The following is a 22,542-nucleotide window of genomic DNA, read 5'->3' as shown; positions in this document are numbered from 1 at the left end:
AATGATTTGACTTGTTGAAGACACGGCATTGAGTTATTGAAGGGAATCTCTAGCATCTCTTTCCACCAATTGTTGTTGGAGTAAGGCAATTTGAGCTAGCAAGACGGAGTTGTTGGAGGATTCTTCTTTACCTTTGAGTGGCACACTTCGGGAATTGACATATTGTGCATCATAGACCGCCATAGATTCGATCATGGCATGAGCAAGGTCGGTGTCAATTTGATCAATCCGCCCATTGTTGGCGGAATCAAGAATCCTTCGGGACTCGGCACAACATCCATTGTAGAATGTTATAGCTAGAAACCAATCATCTAGCCCATGATGTGGGCATTGCCTTTGTAGCTCCTTGTACCTCTCCCAAGCTTCATATAAGCTCTCAAGAGCTTGTTGACGGAATCCGGTGATTTGGCTCCTCAAAGTTTGAGTTTTCTCCAGTGGAAAAAACTTTTGATAGAAAGCAAGAGCCAATGTCTCCCTATTGGTGATTCCCATGGCGATGCGGTCAAGACTATTGATCTAAAGATTGGCCTTGTCCTTCAAAGAGAAAAGGAAAAGCATTTCCCTTATTTGGGCTTGAGTGACGCCCGTTTGACGGATCATGGAGTAATAATCGCAGAAATTTTGCACATGCAAATTGGGATCCTCCAAAGGACTTCCCCCAAATTTCTTCCTCTCCACAAGGATAATGAAAGCCGATTTGATCTCGAAGTCCGGCGCGGTAATTTTAGTAGTTGTGATACCGGCCGGAAGCATGGCCACGGTGGGCTTTGAGTGATCGGAAAGTTTCACCATCTTCTTAGTTTGAGATGATGGTGGTGGTGGAGATGATGAACTTGAAACCTCCTCCTCTTCAAGAGCTTTTAGATCGTCTAAGTAAGAATTCTAGCACTTTCAAGTTGTGCGGGAGAAGCGGCTTCTTTCAATTCTTTCCAAAAACGTCGTCTTCTCCTAAAGGTTTTCTCGAGATCGGAATCCGGTGAAAGTAATTCTCCACTACGAGAGGACCTGGGCATAAGACAACAATTTTTAGGAAAATGATAAGTAACGGTCTCAAGGAACAAGTGTTCCTCAAGACAAAGGAAAACAAGATAAAAGTCGACAAATCAAAACGCAATAAAACCGTGCTCCCTGGCAACGACGCCAAAATATGATAGGCTTATCGTGTACTTAGACAAAAATAATTACCCTAGACACTAATTAATATAGCAATAGGGGTCGAACACAAGAAGACGAGAGTTGTGAAATGCTATGGGAATATTTCTATCAAGATCGATTTCGTTTTGGGTTTGTTTGTTTGTTTGATGACTAACAAACACTATGATGTAGATTATATAATAAAAGAGAGTCTAAGGGGGTCGGGTCACACATGCAAAGGTAAATATATAATTATGTTAAACTCGGTATTAAAAACATTGTCAATTGCTTAGGCTTAGAGACACCTACCTTACGGCATTAGCATCAACCATAGACCGGGTCCTAGAGAAACTCTCGTCCATAACTAGGTCGTCCTACTACACACGCTTTGTCTAATTCGATTCCGTGCCTCTCGACTTTTAGAATGAATGAACAAACTTAATCTATGGATAAGGCCTTAAACAAAGATTAAACATTATGGTGCAAACATACGATAGAAACAATTGAACAATATTATTATCAACCTATTTTAACATGTTATATACTTGATTTTGCATGGCTCCCCTAGCCCTTAGACTAGGAAATTTAGCTACTTATATTAAAGTGTAATTTATAAACTATATTGTAAGAAATGTTAAACATGATTGTATGATTTATATAAACTAAATGATATAACATGTAAAAGAAATAAAGCTAATGTAATGTGATTAAAGTACTAATAATAAACTATGCATAAACTAAACAGAAATGTAAAATGTAAACTAGAAATAAAAATACCTTAATAGAAATGAACTTGTATGGAAGAAACAAATAGAACCAAATGCTTGAAATGTATTAAGAACCAAATGTTGATAACTACAAGCTTAACTTTATTGAAATCTAATATAAAAAACTATTGAGAGAATTATGCTTAAGGCTATATAAAGTATGTGAGACGTGAAAATGAGATGCCCCTAATGGCGGTTTAAGGCCCCTATTTATAAGAAAATAGGGGCATAACGTAAAATGGCAAGAGAGGCACAACCCCGATCGGGGCTTCCAGCCCCGATCGGGGCCGTGGTTATCCGGGTAATTTCCACTAAATTCATCACTTAATTGTTGAGGAATCCAAAGAACGTGATTAATGACCCTTAATGCACCTGGGTAAATTCTTGCTCTATCATCTTTAGGGCTTCCAAAGAGCATCCTATGCATGTATGAATCTTATGCTTTCCACCTTGACTTGGACTTGAATTTGGGCTTGACTTTGGTTGTTGACAACAATTGCATTACACATATTAGTCCATCAATTTCTCCATGCAAAACCCATGCCAATACTTCATGCTAGTCCAATACTTGGTTTCATTTAGTCATTGCACTCTAGTAGCTCATCTTGTAGTATTTTAGCTCCAAAAAACTTAAGTATCCTACAAAACATGTGGAAAGTAGCAAATGCGACTACAATAACAAATATTAGCTCAAAACACTATGATAAGTGATAAATGACATGTAAAATGGAGCTAAGATAGGGGTGAAAATATATAAAATATGCACTTATCAATCCTAAGACCTATGATGAGGCTATGAGATCAGTTGATGCTTCCTTGTTGAAAGAAGCTATTGATAGTACATGAGATTGAGTCCATTATGTCTAATCATACTTGAGAGATTGTTGACTTGCCTCGTGGTTGTAAGCCTATAGGGTGTAAATGGGTGTTTAGGAAGAAACTCAAAGCTGATGGGACTACTGATAAATTTAAAGCCAGGTTGGTGGCTAAGGGTTTCACCCGAAAGTCTGGTTTAGACTATTTTAACACCTATTCCCCGGTCACTAAGATTGCTTCCATAAGAGTGATGTTTGCTATTGCTTCCATGTATAACTTGCTTGTTCATCAGATGGATGTGAAAACTGTGTTTTTAAATGGTGATCTCAATGAAGAGATTTATATGGATCAACCTGATGGTTTTATAGTGCCTGGTCAAGAACATAAAGTTTGTAAACTTGTTAAATATTTGTATGGACTTAAGTAGGCACCGAAACAATGGTATGAAAAGTTTCATAGTGTGATTGTTTCTCTTGGTTTAAAGCTAGTGATGTTGATACATGTATCTATATGAAATCTAATGCTAGTGGTAGTGTTATTATAACACTTTACGTGGATGATTTACTTATCTTTGGCACTTCATTAGATGTTATTGATTATACTAAAAGCATGCTTAAAACTTCTTTTGAAATGAAAGACATGGGTGAGGTTGATGTCATTCTTGGTTTAAGAGTTTTAAAGACTAGTAAAGCTTATTGTCTTAGTCAAGCTCACTATGTTGAGAAAATTTTAAAGAAGTTTGGTTATTTTGATATTGATCCTGTTGGAACACCTTTTGATGCTAGTGTGCACTTAAAAAGGAATCTATGAAAGTGTGGATCAAGCTGGTTATGCTAAGATTCTTGGTAGTGTTATGTATCTTATGTGTTCATCTCGTCCTGATATTGCATATTCTATTGGGAGATTGAGTAGATATACTCATAATCCCGATCATGATCATTGGAGTGCATTAGTTCATTTGCTTAGATGTCTTAAAGGTACAGCTCATTTTGGGTTATCTTATTGTGGTTATACTCCAGTTTTGGAGGGATATTGTGATGCTAACTGGATCTCGGAGGGTAAAGATATACACTCTACCAGTGGTTATGTTTTCACTTTAGCAGGAGCAGCTGTATCTTGGAGATCATCCAAGAAAACATGTATTGCGAGATCTACAATAGAATCGGACTTTATAGCTCTCGAATTGGCTGGTCGAGAAGCAGAATGGTTGAGAAGTTTGGTAGTGGACATTCTTCGTTGGCCAAAGCCTGTGCCATCCGTGCCGCTACATTGTGACTCGCAATCTTCCATTCATGTAGCCAACAATAAGGCTTATAATGGCAAGAGTAGGCATATACGCCTAAGGCATAATATTGTTTGTAACTTGATCAAGTTTGGTGTTATTTCTTTAGATTATGTGAGGTCGGAAAGTAATATCGCCGATCCATTGACAAAGGCCTTAAACAGGAAACTAGTTTCAGAAACTGCTAAAAAGATGGGATTATGCCCACCTACGTAGTTCTTTTACCATGGATACCCAATCTGGATTACCAGATTCAATGAGGTCAAACGAAATCGTCATGCATTGCTTGTATTTTATTTATTTTGATGAATAAAGGAGGTTATTCAGTTTATCTCTTTTAGCATGTTTATTTACTGCAGGGTTAGGTTGGACAGGTGGTAGTCCTTAATGAGTTCCATACCTCAAAGGTTTGAGTGGTGTGTGCAGTACACACTTGATGGACTCACCTACGTGATTGTGGAGTGTTGGCCGCCTCCTATGAGAATAGATGTAGGCTATTCTCTAATACAATCATGAGACAGGGTTTTTCATGAGGCCATATGTTACGCGAGGGAGCTGTCCTCATTTCTTGCTATTTTCAGGTTCAAGACTACGTTCACCTAATTATAGCTACTTTCTCATATTCCTTTTCTTATTTCTTAAGTTTGGACCAAGTGGGGGATTGTTGGAGTTGGAGGTTGCTCCAAAACTTAAGTATGATAACATTTGTCCCACATTGGAAGAATAGTGGGGGAATGTTATGTTTATATATGAAGGTGGGTTAACAAGTGTTAACTAGACTATAGAGGATAGACTATAGTCTCATCGCGCGCGCCGCCGCTGCCGTCCGTCCGGCTTGGCTCGGCTCGTGACACGTGACACGTGACACGTGCGCGGTGCAATGGGGCTCCTTTTTGCTACTAGTCTGAACTTTTACATCGGATTCTTTCTAGCTGTTGTATTTTTATTACACAATAAATTCCGCATTCATTGTCCGATTTTATGGCGATTAATCTCAGAATCAATACCATTAATTTTCTGACTGTTGGAGGAGCCTTTCTTCTGCTATATAAACCTCTCTAATCCACAGTCTTCATACACAACGAAAATCACAGAAACTTCTTCTTCTCTTTTCATCTCTTAAATATTCTGTCATATTGAGAACGGTTTCCACTTCCGTCTTTGGTGTGCAACATTGTGCGGAAGGAGGCGTTAACCCTGGAATCGGTGACCGCGGAACCTAAGGAGCACCTGTGTAGGGGTCTAACTGATTTAGGGCAGTGTCTTACACGGTGTCTCGATTAAGGGTATTTCTGATCACCTAAGTTCATATTTCTTTCAAATCATAATGAATGCACCCTACTAATTTACTAAACATGGCATGTATTTTGATATTTCACTTGTAAGATTATAAGGCTCCGTTACGCCTTAAATTTACCATAAGCACATGAGTTGAATGTGGCAGTTGAGGGTCGATTCACAGGTAATGGTCTAATGGATAGACTACTACAATTTAAAATTGTATTTTCCCAGCGAATATATATATGAAACAAAGATAGGTTGATTGTTTGAGGATTAAGAGTAATTGCAATGGAAGAACTTTTCACATAAAGTTCTTCCTAATTCCAAGTCATTTTTTACTAATTACTAAATTTAAGAACTTTACACTACAATGGAAGAACTTTTTCTTAATTCTTAATTAGGACCCGTTATTAATTATCTTACTCCATCAACCTATTTAATATTTTGGAAACTAACAAAGAACTTGGTTATAAAATAAGAACCAAGTTCTTATTTTAACAAACCCAATGACTCTTATAATGGGAAGAAATTTATTCTAAAAGTTCTTGTTGACAAACTCAAGACAAAAACCTTCCATTACACTTGCTCTAAGAAACTAAGTGAAGTAGAATTAAAGATATTTTGATTAAAAAAACATGCTATTAAAAGGTGATGAATTCAAGAAAGAGGCCTAGGATCCAATCTTATCATGACTTTGGGATATCTCCCAATCAATTTATGGATGGATTGGGGTGGATAATGTTAGCGATTTTACCACTATGCCCTATTGAATTTAGGTGGTCTCTTGAATCACTACGGGTCACATTTCCATGTAAAACGCGATGTGAGTCCAAGGTATTAAGGTCAATATTACGGTCCCAACCAAGGTGAATTGAATAAGAGTCACTCTTCTTATGTAAGAGTCTCTTAAATAAAGGTTTGGCTCCATCAATAACCCAAACTAGAGTAAATTCTCTAAGTCAACCCAAAATCACCCAAATTGACTCAACTTCTATTAATAGCCTCATAGAAGAGGTGGGGTCAAACAAGGGTAAGGGGAAACACCCTCACTAAAAATCCACAAATCTACAAATCAAAATGTACCATTAAAAATCTGAATGGTTACGATTTTAAACAAGTTCTGATTACAGAATTTCCAAGATCTCATGCATGTTAACTGTTAAGTATAAAGATTAAACTTTTACTTGTGTTAGAATTACGTGGTTCTCTTTAGATTTTCCTCTCCCTTCTCTCTTGTAACACCCTCTTCTTACCCGGCCAAGGTAATTGGGAGATGTTACCATCTCCGTTTCCCGAGGCGGTAAATCGGAGATACAATCAAGAAACATTTATTATAAACAACAAGTTTAGTGATTACAAACATATACTACTGAATAAATGTGAACTATATAAATTACAAATCGACAACCATCTATGTCATCTATGCTATGCTACTTGACTCCGAGTCTAGGGCGCCGCCCAAATCCCGATTACGTCATCAAGCAAACCTGTACTCAACCTACTTCCCATATGATCGGAAATATCATATGATTCGACACAAGCCACCCTGAAAATAGGTGACAATTACATAGATACACAAACATCAGTTTCAATAAATAAAGTGTGACACAACTCAAAGTGTGTGAATATGCAACATGACTATAATATGAATGAAACGCTATCAAACAACCACCACTCCGGTACCGGGACACGCCCAGACGTACCCACAACCACCACGGTAACGAGACACGCCCAGACATACCGACAACCACAAATAGGTATCGGGACACGCCCAGACGTACCGGGTCCAGAAGCCAACCATATCCCTTGCCAGACGTCGTGTCTCAACCACACGAGTCCCTCCAAACTCAAGTCATTAATGTGCACATCCCTCTGGAGTGGGAAGCTCCAAGAGGCGACCCGAGCGTGAGACGGTCTCCCAACCGCCTCACGTCTCCCCAACAATAGGTAACCAACATAAAGCGTCATGCCCTCCAATACACATGACAAACACAATAAATGCCAAATATCACACAATATGCCAATTACCGACTCATCAAATCATCTTAGCCAATATCATGTTATAATGCTTTCCCATATTGTTCTATTTTTTAAAAGTGCAAATCACATATTGTTCTTAGCCAATACCGCCTCATCAAATCATCTTAGCCAATATCATGTTATAATGCCAGAAAGAGCAAATCCAATATTGTTCTATTTTTCAAAAGTGCATAGTTTTAATCAATCCTCTCTAAACAATTGAATTGTATTTAATTTTTAGAGTCGATTATATTTGAGAATTGAAATCTTGTAAGCTTTACATCTTACACACCAAGAGCTTCACATCTCTCACATTCGACGACTTAACATCCCTCTTCATGTGATCTTAACATCTCACCGCACCGTATGCTTAATATTCTACACCCTGGGGGCTTAGCATCCCTCTCCACCGAGAGCTTAACATCTCTCAATTAGCACAATTAGAGTTAGTCGTGGGGATTAGTTATTTACAGTACGCGCGCTAGACCGGATTAGGCGCTCGTGATAAATAATTAATAAAATAAGGGGTGGACGTAGGCTTTTAACTGGGCTGAACCATGTTAAAAATCCCGTATCTTTATTGTTTATTGTTAATCTTCTAGTTTAATTAATATACTTTATTAATTTGTCCTTAATCAATAAGACACAAATAATAAAGTATATAGATCAAATTAGAAAGAAATTTTTAAAATGTATATACTCTATTCACCCCCTCTAGAGTATTTGCTGGGTTACTGAACTCTACAGTGGTATTATTGTGTATTGATCACTAACCTTGACTTACTCTTTACGCCTCTTCCGTGTTGTTTTGCCAGAACTGAGGTATTCTGCATTTATTATGTTGTATGGAGTCTTGCATGTGAAATGTTATTGCATGTCGAATCGCATCTTAAGAGTTTTGCCAGATTCAGACTAGCACCGTATTATTGTTGTTGTCCTATTAGGAGGATTTGAGTCTTATCTGATTTTGTTAGTCCCGTCCGCTTTGTACAGGACATTTACCGTAAGAGTCTTTTGGTTCTATTTAGCATTAGAGGGTGAGATGTAAGTCACCTAGTATCGATATTAATTGCTGGATGAATGTTCCTAATCGTATTTGTTGTGAGATACAAGCCATAGGTATGCGTTTGACTTTAGTAGCCACGTCATCTAAGTTGTACGTTAACTTATAAAATGCTTTCAAATGAAATGATTACGGTTTCACTAACACATATTATATAGTTGTAATATTGTTATCCATGTGATATAATGTTGATATTGGTTTAAGGTTGTGTTATCAATTTTGATCACATGTTGCTTTGGTTGTTATCTTAGCATGGAATGACTTATTCATGTCTTTTATCGCTTATTCTTTACTTATCATCCTCACATGGTTCATATGTTATGTTGTTTACTTATTTCTTACTTTAATTTTTGATTATTGAGTTAATATGGCTGGGAAAACTTCTAGCTACTCCTCACTAATTGTGACATTTATTTTTAATGAATAAACAGGTTACAAGTTAGTGCTTACATGGGGTTTCGACTAGTGAGCTAGCGAGCGTTTTACTTGCAAGAGTTTACCATACTCGTTGCAGGTTAAATTCGTGCTTGTTTTTGTATTCATGTGTTTTGAGGGATCGATATCCTTGTATTCTTTTAAGTTCTATCTTATATAAAACCTTTCTAAATTTATGTTTTGTCCTTATGATTTAGTAACTTAGTGGGTTTTAATATAAATAAAAGTTTTTAAAATTATGCTTTTTTTCGCTGTAATATTTGTGTCTTTTTGTTGTATAACTATGGGGTCCAAATTGTGGTGTAGGAGTTTGTCTTCCTTTGAAACGAACCCCGTTTGTGTTTCTCTGTGATGATGAGAAACCATAAAAGCAATATAACTTTTATTTGTAATATTATTATGTGTGTTCAAAGAGGACCAAATGTTGGAAATGTTGCTTCAAAAGAAGCGTTTATTTATCCGACATTGATATAATAAACTAGGAGGTTGTGCTTTATAAATGATCACATGCATTACTAATATGTGTAGTAGTTGAGGGGTCTGTCTATGTTAAAGCACTCGCGGTGCTTTTCGGAAGTGTGATCACCTATTTTCCACATTCATCGGACAATTTTCCAAAATAGATTACTCATTCTTTTATGTTGATTATTGTATTTCCTATACAAATGGTGTTGATTACTAAAATCAATTTACGAGACAATAATAAATTTGGTTCTAGATTTTTCCTTTCCTCTCCTATAAATACCACCTATATACACTATTTCAAAACACTCAACATATTCTCACATCTACTCTTCTCAAACTACTTCTTCACTAATATGTATCATTCATACCTGATTTTGGCAACGTTCTGTTAGTAATTCTCAATCTGAGTCTTTGTCGTACACCTTAGACACGGAAGTCGTGTAACCCTAGGAAGTTGGTTGCTAAGAGGCCGTGTGTATCGAGCGGGACAAATTCAACTTTAGGACAGTGATTCTATCACGCCACGACATCTTTCTCTTCAAGTTCCGTAAGTTTATATGTTCATTGTTCGTCTTATAGTCATACCGCTTACAGTCTAAAGTTGAATTTCGAATTTTTTCTTACTCGTTAAATTTTTATTTAAGGCGATATGGCTATGTCCGTTTTTGTTGATTCATCACCAAAAGCAATTTTTTTTTTTTTACTTTCGGTTATGGCAATCAGTAGCGATATGCAAATTATTGTTCCAATTTTAATAGTGACAAGTTGGTCGAATATATACTGAAAGCAATTTTCTCAAACAAAATGTTCGAGAGTAACCACATTAGCTTTCATGTGTTAGAAATTACTGAGTAAGATGACCATGTTTGAGAGCTTGAAGTTAATTAATGTACATTTATCTGCCGTCACAAATGAAGAGATAATCATATGCCTACAAAACATTAACTGGTGTTCTAATTAAACTCTAAGAGTATCTTATGTTTTTTCAAAGTACGTATTTTGTTGTACGTTTTTCATTTTATACCTCAGTTTGGTCTATAATTCTTTGCAAAACTACTGTCACTTTTTCTAAATTGGTGACATTCATGTTGGATTTTATAAGACTTGGATATTAGTGACGTTGAAATGGGTAATTTTGATAATGAGTTTTGTATTAATTAAGACATGTACGAGAGTTTTGTCTATTTTCGAGTTTGATATTTACTTTGTGATGTAACACGTACAGAGTATTTGACTTTTGAGCTATGTTTTAATACACGATTAGTTCAATGGTGTTTTTTTTCCTTCATGTAACTAACTATGTATTTGGGTGAGTACTCTTAGGTGAATATTATTTTGCCTTTTTTAGGTGACAAGAATGTGTTCAATTTGATAGACAATATATATAGGTAAACAATGTATAATTGATAAGTTCTGATTTTAACGGAATGTCAAAAGGGAAACGAGTTCTTAACTCATATGGTGATTGTTTGATATTGTATCGATACGAATTATCATAACATATAACGCGAGTTGGATATTCTAGAGATTACTTGGTTGTACTTGTACGTGTTTTTTTTATAGTATATTGGTTCAAGAATGAAGTTATTTTTAATGTTGTCTTAAGTTGAGGAAGTAATGGTTGGTGTGCATAATAATATTTAGGTTTTTTGTGAGGAAATTGTTTTGTACTTATTATTAACTAGGTTTGGTGCCCAGCTTCGCCCGGGTTACCTCTATTTACCGTTAAATTTTATTTTCAATGAAATAAACTATGTTGGAGTTGTCTAACTCACACGTTTACTATTAGTAATATATTTTTCTATGACATATCTTGCAATTATAATGAAATGTAAAATTTATTTTCAAATTATGAGACACGTTCACTATCTCGCTATTAATATTATTACTTTCACGACATTTTTTGTTAATATCATTACGTTCACTACTCCCGTGGTTACTATTATTTCTTTTACTAATTACTCTTTTTTTTTTTTGTTAAATTCATTATTCCCGTTAATTTTATCCGGCTTGTATTTAAATAAATAAAAATATTTCTTTGAGTCGATTGGTTATTTTATTGTTCATACTTTTTCTCATTGTTACCACTGTTACTTTCACTACATTCGTTGTTACCTTCACTACTCCCACTGTCATTATTATAACTTTCACTACTCCCACATTAATACCGTTAATTTTATTAATCTCGTTGCTGCTACTATTACTTTTACTACATTTAACTTAATTTATAATTCTATGATGATACTAATTAATTCCATAAGTGGGGCATGTTAATTTTAAGGAAAATTACTATATTATTGTGTTTTCTAAATTTAATTACTTTAATTTAATGTAGTTTCCATAAATATTCTTCATCAAGGCATGTTTATATTATACTTTTAACCAAAACTATATAATATTTACATTGAGATCCCTTTATCGGGTCCACCACACGGTGCTATCGATTTAAAACTATATAGTATATTTAATTTGTATAAATTTCTTTAATTACATTGAAGCCCCTTGGTTTCTGGAATTAATATATAGTATTGATGAGTTATTTTTATCACACTTTTTAGGTTGTAATTGTTTGGGTTAAGAGCATGCTTATTATACGAGGAACACTTAATAGCTTCTTTATTGTCTAATATGATTGATTAGATTAATGTATTCGTGATTTTTTGAATGTTGTGTTATAATTATGTATAATATGACAACATGTGGGGGAAGTAGTATTATTTGAGTAAACTTTGAAAAGTTGTGTTTCCTCTCTAAGTTGTGAAAAACGTTTTTCTTATGTGATATACTTGGAATATATCGAGTGTGCTAACGAAAAAATATTGTATGGTTAACTGCAATATAAAATTGGATCTAAAATAGTTTGTTATGTATAGTTGGTTATGACAATGAATAATTTGGCATCTTGGTTTATGATGTTAATAATTTCCTATATGACAATATTAGTTTCTGGTGACATGTTTCAGAAAAGGGTAATTTTTGTGTTCATTATCTTATGTTATCTTGAATGTTAGCCTTGAGCCTAAAATATTGACTATTATCACTACTTTGAAGTTTTGTTGTTGGCCGAATGTTTTATAAATTTCATTTACTTTGTCAACTCTTATGAGAGTGATTGGTCCGATTAGAGAATGTTTGCTTAGCTAAGGCTTTAAGATAAGTCAAGGATTGTGGGGGTGTCTAGCGAAGGTAAAACTTCCTTTATTTTTATCGTAAAAATATTGAGTTTCAGTGTTGCAAGTGGTGATGATGACAATTACATGGGATTGATTGATAGTTGTGAATACTCTAATATTGTGATTGTATAAACTTGTTTCTCTGATTATGAAATTTATGAATTGTTCGTTGGTAATAAATTTGTTCGAGTAATTACTTGTATTTGGTTTAAATGCTTATATTAAACCAAGAAAAAGGTAAAAGACGCATGAACTGTATATATTTGGTTATATTTTTGTGACGTTTCTTTACCGGAAGTTGGTAATAATTGGAACACTAATATATGAGACATTAATTAAGATGTATACATGATTACATGGGTTTATACATGACAAAATGAATTTGGTGGAAAGGTTGTTACATTCATATATATGATGTTTGTATGCATTATGAGAGATATGATATACCTCATGTTGTTGTTATAGGTGATGGACACCATGGTTTTTTGTAAGCTAATCCATAAAAACAATTGTATCTTTGGGAATGAGTTTTCAATTTAATTGAACGTCGAACAATTAGGATATTTATTTGACTTTGGAAAACTGTGTCTTTTATAATGCTATATCATGCAAGTTATAGATGCATAATTGCATAGTTGAATATGTAATGGAGTATGAATATATTGTAAAGAATTTGCAGGATAAAAAGCTGAATGGCTAAGTGGTTGTATTCCTTTGTGGGAATATTTTGACTCCATTAATTGTCATGTATCATAATCTGAAGCATCGGGTTTTTTGGCAGATTATCAAGAGTGATGGATAATATGATCGGATAATGGGTTCACAAAGGTTGTGAATAGTAAGTGGATATTGAGATCCCTTATACAATGTGATATCATGATAGTACGTACGTAAATTGTGAAGAGGATATTGAGACCTTCCTACGAATGGCCATGGTAGAAGTTGGTGTTGGTGGCACCACAAGTAATGAGTTTAAAGCCTATTGGGAGTGAATCGTGACGGGGCTCCTCCACTTGGGTTTACCAATTTCAATGGGTCAAACGAAGTCACGAGGATCTCATGTTGTAATACTACTACCATTCCTATTTTAATAAAAGTGATGTAATATTCTTTCTATATATTGAGCTATTTTGTGTCATGTGAGGAAGGTTGAGCTAAGCTCTTAATAAGTCCATAGTCCTTGTTTAAGGATGGTTTGTGACAGTCAAATTTGATGGACTTACCTATGTGAATGTAAAGGAAATGCCCTACCCCTATGAGGTCTTTAGGCTTTAGGACCTCTAGAGCGTCCACGAGATCCCAGGCATGTGAGGGGCACCTTTTATGACATTTCGCGAGGACGAACACAGATTCGAATGCAGGTTTATGCTCAGATATCCGTTACAAACCACCGTGGAGAGTCCAATGCCGAGAGCAACTCAATACGGCTGTAGTAAGTAATTGTATGCACTGGGTGACAATTCAATTCCTCAGGAACATTGTCATCTTAAGACTTACGTTCCGTTGCCTTAATCAGCTATTTCTCTTTTTCTTCTTTTGAATCATGTGGGGATTGTTGGAAATGTTGCTTCAAAAGAATCGTTTATTTATCCGACATTGATATAATAAACTAGGAGGTTGTGGTTTATAAATGATCACTTATATTACTACTAATATGTGTAGTAGTTGAGGGGTCGGTCTATGTTAAAGCACTCGCGGTGCGGTCGAGCGACCTCTTTTTCGGAAGTGTGATCACCTATTTTCCACATTGATCGGCACAATTTCCAAAATAGATTACTCATTCTTTTATGTTGATTATTGTATTTCCTATACAAATGGTATTAATTACTAAAATTAATTTACGAGACAATAATAAATTTGGTTTTAGATTTTTTTCTTTCCTCTCCTATAAATACCACCATCTACACTATTTCAAAACACTCGACATATTCTCACATCTACTCTTCTCAAACTACTTCTTCACTAATACGTTCTGTTAGTAATTCTCAATCCGAGTCTTTGTCGTACATCTTAGATTCGAAAGTCGTGTAACCCTGGGAAGTTGGTTGCTAAGAAGCCGTGTGTATCGAGCGGGGCAAATTCAACTTTAGGGCAGTGATTCTATCACGCCACGACATCTTTCTCTTCGAGTTCCGTAAGTTTATCTGTTCATTGTTCGTCTTATAGTCATACCGCCTACACAAAACTCCTCATATAAACTTGTTAACCGAACTGTTGTGTGGGATCGCTTTTAATGTTCCGTATCTAGTCTCATCAATCCGAAATATTTATCGATTGACACATTAATTTCCACGACTCTTTAATAAATATACATGCCCTTTAACCGATACAACTTTATTGATCAATATAATTATCAGTTTAACCTTTCCAATGGTTTGCTTTAGGGACTTGCTTGCAATATTTGTAAAATTGCAAGCAAGTAGCTTACCATTGGAGTAAGTAAAAAAATGTGTACCTTATGAGCATTGTAGCTCTACCAACCTACATGCTTGGTATGAAAAAAAAAGAAAAAGTAAATTTTATGATTGGAAGAAATTAATAAAGTGGGATCCATATACGCTATAGAGAGTTGTAGCTTTCCATTGGAACAGTTTGTAGCTTAAAAGTAGAGTAGCTTAAAAAACCGAGTTGGCAAGTCAAGCTACAATGTATTGTAGCCGTCCATTGGAGATTGCGACACATATAATTACATTTGTGGCCTCACTAACAACATGTACATATTATGTCGAGTATATATATATATTCCAACACTACCCAGTAACTCTCCTATAGGACCGTCCTATAGCATAGGACGGTCCAATAGAAGAGAATGGCCCAATAAGAATAGGTTAATTGAAAACAAATGTATAAACTTCCGTCCACCATCACCACTATCCACACCTGCACTCCTCACCATTCACCAATCACCATAACTTCACTCCGGGTTCTATTCATCGTCAACTCCTCCACCGCTTCTACAGTCCACGACCTCACTCTCACCACCTACTCCGCCTCTTCCGAAGTCTACATCCCCGCCGCCTTCGCGATTGTTGTAGTTCTCTTCGCAAGTGTTCGACTCTTTCTCTCCTTTTACCAGTTAATGAAAACTAAAGAAATTGTGTTGATTGTTAACTCCAACACCAACTACCCAGGTTTGTAAACTAAAATTCAATGCTTCAATAATTTAAACTTAAATACTCAAATTTTTATGTTGAAAACTTTGAATTTTAAGTTGAAAGTTATGAGTTTCAAGTTAACTTAAAACCTTTACCTAGTTAATTCGCCATTTTAACTGACCTACATGGGCTAAACATCCAAAAGTTTTAACTTCAATACTCCCAATTTTAACTTGAAGACTCCATATGACTATGACGAAAACTAAAGTTTCTATATTGCTTCTTTTTGTTACAAAATTCGTATATTGTATTATTTTTGTCAAATACGGTTTTTAGAGTAATGACTGCCAATTTTAATTTGGAAACCAAATATTTTACGGAGGAACTAACAAATTTATGGTCGTGAAACATATATTTGTGTGGAGGATGTCGATGTATGAGGTTGCGAACCATAGGTTGCATCAATGGCGGAATCTAAATTGGGGTGTAGTAGAAGGAGAACAAATTTACTGGCTAAGAGAAGGAAGCGTAGAAGTAGTACAGTAGCAGTGGGGATATAATCAGTTTCCACTTTCTTGTAAAATAAATTTGTTGGGCTTTTACTTGGTGGATTGGTCTTATGTAAAAAGACGGTCTTATCTAACAATTTGTGAATTCTATATGTAGGTAGGTGTTCTTCACGGAGTTGATCCAAGAACGCACTAATGATAAGATTCACAATGGTCCAAGATATGAGACACATTATATGAATCCCAATCCACAGCTTTTCAGTCATTATACGATAGCAGCCCAACCTTTTTAAGGTTATTTATGTAGGAACTTAATTTTGAACCGATTATTATGAACTCGGTAATTTTTTTTTGGTAGAATGTGAGCTTTGATTAATTAAACAAACATAATTAAATCATTAGTCCATTTTTGCAACAAAACTAGATTGAAAGATACAATCAAATACCAAGTCCCAAGCTGTCAAGCCAAACTTTATCACCTACTAGAATAGGTCGAGGAAATGAACTCGGTAATTTTGTTATGGGTCTTTCTAAGTTTTTAGTTTTGATTATTTAATATTTATCTCTTGGTTTGATGATTTAATTTTTTGAGTGTGCATTTTGGGTGTCATGATATTGTGTGACTTGAATGCTTTTGTGTCATGTATTTTTATTTTTAGAATGTTTGAAGATTTTAAATTCTTGATTGTCTATGCGGGATTTAGCATAACCCCTTAATTTGGTTTGTGCTATACTAAGTCGAATCCTTCCCCAGCGCATGGCACCTAATGAAGGAACCCAACGGGTATTTAACTCTGACTCGGTTGAAGGTGTTGCATCTAGGTCCATGTCGAAGTGTCTTGTGTGACTGTCCTATTAAAGGGAGTATGTTTTTGCCTTTAATGACGTCTCGTGTCACCCACTCCGCACAGTGGGTACGACTTACGAGGTTGATTTGAGTAAGCTTACGACAAAATCGTTTATTTCTGTTAACAACACCACTATATATATATATACATCATGTCACACCTTACAACCAACAACATATTTTTCTAACAAAATTAAACAGGTAAACCAAAATCAAAACTAATTTTACCTACAAAACCTTGAAAAGATCAGAGGGAGGAAGATCTTGAGCATTTTTTTCCTTCAGAAAAAGAGTAATCGTGCATTTAGATCATTGATTTTAATGTTCCACTTTCTTGGCAGTTGCAATGCTTATAATGTACTCAATCTCTTCTGCAATTTCTTTCATCGAGGGACGGTTTTGCCTGCGTTCCTCCAAGCATCCGATTGCCAGAAATCCCAATGCTTTCATGGTGTCTTGCTCAATATTGCTAGCTCCATTCTTTATTTCAGGATCAATAGCATCCATTAGTCGTTCCTCGTCCACCAGCCTCTTCACATACATAGCCAAGTTGACATCGTCGGCTTCTCGATTGAAGTCTATTGCCTTTTGGGACGTCAACAGTTCTAACAACACAACTCCAAAGCTGTAAACGTCACTCTTATCTGTGAGCTGGTAGTTCCGGTAATACTCAGGATCAAGGTAACCGAGGGTGCCTTGTGCACAAGTCGATATATGGCTCATGTCGGTCTCAGCCAATCTTGACAGCCCAAAATCTGAGACCTTAGCATTCAACTTCTCATCTAACAATATATTAGATGACTTTACATCCCTATGATAAATCGGAGGGTTTGCCGAGAAATGCAGATATGCAAGGGCCTCAGCCGTCTGATAGGCGACATTCAGACGATCAGACCATGACAACCGGCTATATCCTCCCGGTGTGAACCCTCGGAGGTGTTCATTAAGTGTACCATTCGATATAAACTCGTAGACCATTATGGGCTGTTCGAGCTCAACACAACAACCAAGTAAACCAACAAGACACTTGTGATTAACTTGGCAAAGGATTTTGACTTCATTCAGGATTTGGTCAATCCCTTTGGCGTTACCAACCTTAGCACACTTGACCGCAATGAGAGTCCCGTCATCAAGGACGCCTTTGTAGACTTCACCGTAGCCTCCAGTGCCTAAAAGGCGGTCTAGCGAGAAATTGGCAGTGGCCTTTTTTATCTCCCTGCCACTGAAGATCTTGGCAGTTCTCCCACCCCCGGAATTCAGGATTTCCTCTCGCTCCTTCTTTATCTGGTCTCGTGCTTCTTTTATTTTGCGTTGGCGTTTGTAAAATACAATGGCTACGGTGGCAACCATAAGAGCACCTCCTACTCCTGCTACCAAGCCTGCAAAAATTATGTTGTATGTCAATAACTCAATATGAACTCCCAACAGTGAACAGACTTGGTATATGTATCGTTCGTCAACTAACTTATAATGCTGCATTGCTGTGTAATTTCATCATTTGTGTTCATATTGATATAGTAAGCAAGTAATTCATCAGACCTATGGGGTTTGAGTCTTAGTAGCTCATCTATGTTTCACTTTGCTTACTTTGATTGTCTTATTCCGTGTAAAACAGCGTTATAGAAGACTAACTGGAAAAAAATCCGGACCAATAAACAATTTATTCAAGCATTCCGTTATTAAATAAGAGCTACTTTTGTACTCCATATTTAGTAAGTTTGGTGATGAACAAACTTAAATAAGAGGTCATCTACTCTTGCATATTAGTACCTTTTGCGACACCAGTCCATTGAACTACTAATTTACCGGGCATTAACATATCTAATTTAGTCATTATATGTGAGGCGTTTTTACAGAAGACAGGGGGTGGTTGTCGCCTGTCGGGTTCAAATTTGAAGTCTAAAATATAAGACTTATCTCAATTAGAATAAATGACAACATAGAGTGCATATCTGATTCAAATATTATCTACAAAGTCTAACCTATAATTTATACTCTAAACATACATGGTTTAGTTAAAAGTAGCTATCATGAATAGATGATGAAATAAACCTACCCCATATACTACCGCCAAACAAAAATATTCAACAAGCTACTAGTTGAAAATTGGAGTAGTCCGTGAATCAGGCGCTGTTTGGTAAACGATATATTTGTCAATTTTTAGCATATTCAAGGGTTTTAGCATGTTTGACCAATCAATATGCTAATTTTAGTGTTTGGTAAACAGCATATTGAAACGGCATATTTGGGGTCAATATGCTGTTTTACAATAAATAAGAAATTTTTCTTCATTTTACAAAGAAAACTAACAATCTACTCCCTCTGTTCCAGTGAGATGTTTACACTTCCTTTATTTTGTGAGGGGGAAATAAAGGAAGTGTAAACATATGACTGGAACGGAGGGAGTACTAATAATCTGTCAATTACCAAACACTCAAATTAATTCTACTAATTATAATATGCTAGTCAAACCTTCTGATAAAATCTGCTATTTTTAATCTGTTTATACTGAAATTAATCTGTTGTTTACCAAAAAGGGCCTGAAGCTAAAGGTTTACTTTGAAAGTTAAGTTGAATTATCTACAAATACTAGTATATTAGTCAAAGAAGATGTCTCCGGTTGACTTACCTGCTATTAAGCCTGCTTTGCTACTTTTGCAACCATCTGGGTCCGAACACACATTATCTGCACCCACACCAAAGCACACCTTAATCTTCCATAACAAATCACAAATGCTTTATGTATCTGAGCATAGGGTCAAAAATAGGCATTATTGCGAACTCAATAGTCAATCAATCCTACGTAAAGGCCCTACCTATGACGGGGGTAACTCTTTACCAATTGATGGTAGACTTTTACGACATTAGAGCTAAATAAATTAAATGTAAAGGATTAGATGATACAGTAAGAGATAAAAGTAGTTACTCTGAGCACAGAAACCATTGACAGCATCCCAATGAAGCCCATCCTTACAAAAACACCTGCTAATCCCCTTACTATTAACATCCGCGCTACAAGTAGAATTCCCTTGATCAACGTTGCAATCAGCTTGACTGTTACAAACAGGCTCCTGCGGAAGCAACCACTGGATCATCACCCCGGGCTGCCCCCACTGTCCAACAGGCAACCCCGGGTTCAGGTCAACAAAACTCGTATACCCGCTACACGCGCTTTCCCTCAGCGTAACACTATACGACGTCGTCCCACCCCCTGCTTTAAACGTACAACAGATTCCCGCATTCCTACAAGCCGCCACCCCTCCATTCCGCGTGGAGTTGGTGTAGACGTGGCATAGACTGTTGGAGGAGCAGTTGAGTGGGGACCCCAGGAGGATCGGAGTGCAGTTGAGGAACATAATGGTGTTGTCACCAGTGATGTTGAAGGGGGCAGAAGGGGAGAGTTGAAGGCCGGTAAAAGGGAGGTCACGTGAGACGCAGGTGTTGGGGAGGAGCGGGGAGGGAGCGATAACTAGCCGTTGTGAGGAGGGGTTGGTGGAGGTGATGGTGTAGGAGCTGTTAGAGGTGGGGAAGAGGAGGGTGGTGTTGTCGATGCAGTGGAGTTTGTAGGATTGGTCACCGCACGTGGGGGATGTGCTTAGTGGGTAGGGGACATGTGTGGGTCCGCACGGTGGGCATTGTCGGGGTGACGTTGAGGTTGATAGGGGTATGGCGGTGAGTAGTAGTAGCAGTAGTACTGCGGATGTTAGGAGGTGGTGTATCTCCATTTATGGGGTGTTTGAGGTAATGAGTTAATCGCATGTGTGGGTAATATATATAGGGAGTTTTATTATGTGAAGCAATGTCTAGATAATACGACTTTCAAACTTGATGACCGTTGCGTCCTTCCACTAATGACTAATCTACTCTTTCACGATTGTGTTCAACGTTGCCCTTGACAGCTCTATTATTAGATAAACTATTCTGACTTTACATTATTTATATTGATTTCTCATTATTTATCTTACAAGATGTTTGTTTGTCTTCTAAATCCCTGTTACAAGACACTGCTATAGTTTAGGTAGGATTGTGCACTAGTTCAAGACTCGATATAATTGGACCGAAATTGACTTACTAAAATTTGTTGGACGGGAGACTAAACCGTTTTACTAAAATTTTCTACCTCAACCGTACTAGGAAATTCCCATCCAAGACCAAACCGGACTAATTAAATAGAAATTTATCATGTTCTCCTACTATGTTAACTTTATGAAGTCCCCGATTATTAATGTTATACATGAAAAGATGAGGAATATGTATTGTTTTAAGTGTCATAATGACAAACAAGCATTTCTAAACAACATTTATAAAGGATCTCAATTAAGCTATTTAATTAAAAAAAAAAAGTAATATTAATTTCAAACTTTCCGGTCCGAACCGGCCTAGTTCAGCAAAATCGAGTCCTGCCCAGTGACCGGAATTGAACTTTTAATGTTGCCGGGTCCAAAATTACGGATCGGATCGACTAATGAACACCCTAGTTAGGATGAATGTAAAATAGAGGAAATTGGAATGAAGTAATGAATCTATATTTCGGTAAAAATTGTTCGAACCATGTGTGCATTTGAGTATTTATAAGACTTCTGTCAATTAGACAATACAGTATCTAACTTAATGCATGTTCAATACACCCATCTTAAGTAGCTGAAGTTGGTTTCGGAGACGGTCTTTGTCATAATAATGCAGGAATGGATGTTGTTTTCATGTCAAGGTCACATAAGGTACCTGAATACATGAGTAATTGAATATGAATTTGTGCGTGCACCAGAAGAAGAGACCAGTTGCATGAAGTACTTACACTGAACATGCACATCGAGGGATGATACACCACCCCATCTCTATGACTTTTGGCATGCATTTTAAACCTTGTCATGCAAATTCTCTCCCCATTTTCCTAATCACAGACCCCCTTGTATAAATATCAAGATTAGAACCCTAAAGAGATGCATATACAAAAGACACAAGTCAGAAGAAAAGCAGTGCAGTTTGGTAGAGATGGAAAACAGTAAAAATAGTGGAATCAACAACTTCCAAATGCCACTCCACTACCCCAGGTACACCAAAGATGATTACCAACAAATGCCCGAAACTACCCTTGATCGTCTTCTAGCTGAATACGGCCTCACTGTCCAGGGTGACATCACCTTCAAGCGAGAATTTGCCATCGGTGCTTTCCTGTGGCCAACCTATGTCGACAGTACTCGTAATGGCAAAGGAAGTGACTACAACTAGGGGTAGACCGTAGACCGTAGACCTAATAGGTTCATGCATAAAAGAGCAAAGGAATAATAATAATAATTCAGCCTGTTTTTGCTCTTCCCAAAATCTAGCTATATATGATGTCCTAATTTCTTGATATGTTGCTTCTTTTATCAAAATGGTGTTGTGATTAATGCAATAAGTTTATATACCCATGTCCACACTTCTTCTTTATCAAAGCCAATGACCTACACTGCTACACAATCAAAACTAACATAAATTTAGTCTCTCTGTCACTTAAAAGTTCTAAAATTGGATCATATATTCAGATGTCAGAACCTCTCCCAATACCTGCATCGAAATGTATATGTGAATCCAAACTATTCGATGAAATCACTGGGGAAATTTTAAACAAGCAGCACTCTTCAGCTGCTCACTGCCAGAGAGAGCGTTGTAGCAG

The 22,542-nt window shown here is 36.5% G+C and overlaps 2 protein-coding genes and 1 non-coding gene across 3 annotated transcripts; 2 read left to right on the top strand and 1 right to left on the bottom strand.

Annotated features, from left to right (window-relative positions):
• Positions 1–313: 313 nt before the first annotated feature.
• LOC141618975 (small nucleolar RNA R71) lies at positions 314–420 on the top strand. The gene has a single exon (XR_012531555.1). It is a non-coding gene; the product is annotated as a small nucleolar RNA R71 (small nucleolar RNA).
• Positions 421–16,986: 16,566 nt separating this feature from the next.
• LOC141605009 (wall-associated receptor kinase-like 20) lies at positions 16,987–20,644 on the bottom strand. Its single transcript, XM_074423641.1, has 3 exons — positions 19,813–20,644; positions 19,516–19,572; positions 16,987–18,265 (listed from the first exon to the last, which is right to left on the bottom strand). The coding sequence occupies exons 1-3, from the start codon at positions 20,609–20,611 to the stop codon at positions 17,205–17,207; spliced, it is 1,917 nt and encodes a 638-aa protein (XP_074279742.1). The 5' UTR covers positions 20,612–20,644; the 3' UTR covers positions 16,987–17,204.
• A 1,117-nt stretch (positions 20,645–21,761) lies between these two features.
• LOC141605030 (uncharacterized) lies at positions 21,762–22,296 on the top strand (the record flags this gene model as incomplete). Its single annotated transcript, XM_074423661.1, has 1 exon — positions 21,762–22,296. A coding segment is annotated over one exon (354 nt), but the record flags the coding sequence as incomplete, so codon positions are not given.
• Between the last annotated feature and the right edge of the window lie 246 nt (positions 22,297–22,542).

The sequence above is a fragment of the Silene latifolia genome, chromosome 1, assembly GCF_048544455.1.
Source record: "Silene latifolia isolate original U9 population chromosome 1, ASM4854445v1, whole genome shotgun sequence".
NCBI classification, from domain to species: domain Eukaryota; kingdom Viridiplantae; phylum Streptophyta; class Magnoliopsida; order Caryophyllales; family Caryophyllaceae; genus Silene; species Silene latifolia.
Note: the sequence above shows the minus strand (reverse complement) of the source record. Positions and strands in the feature narration are given on the sequence as shown.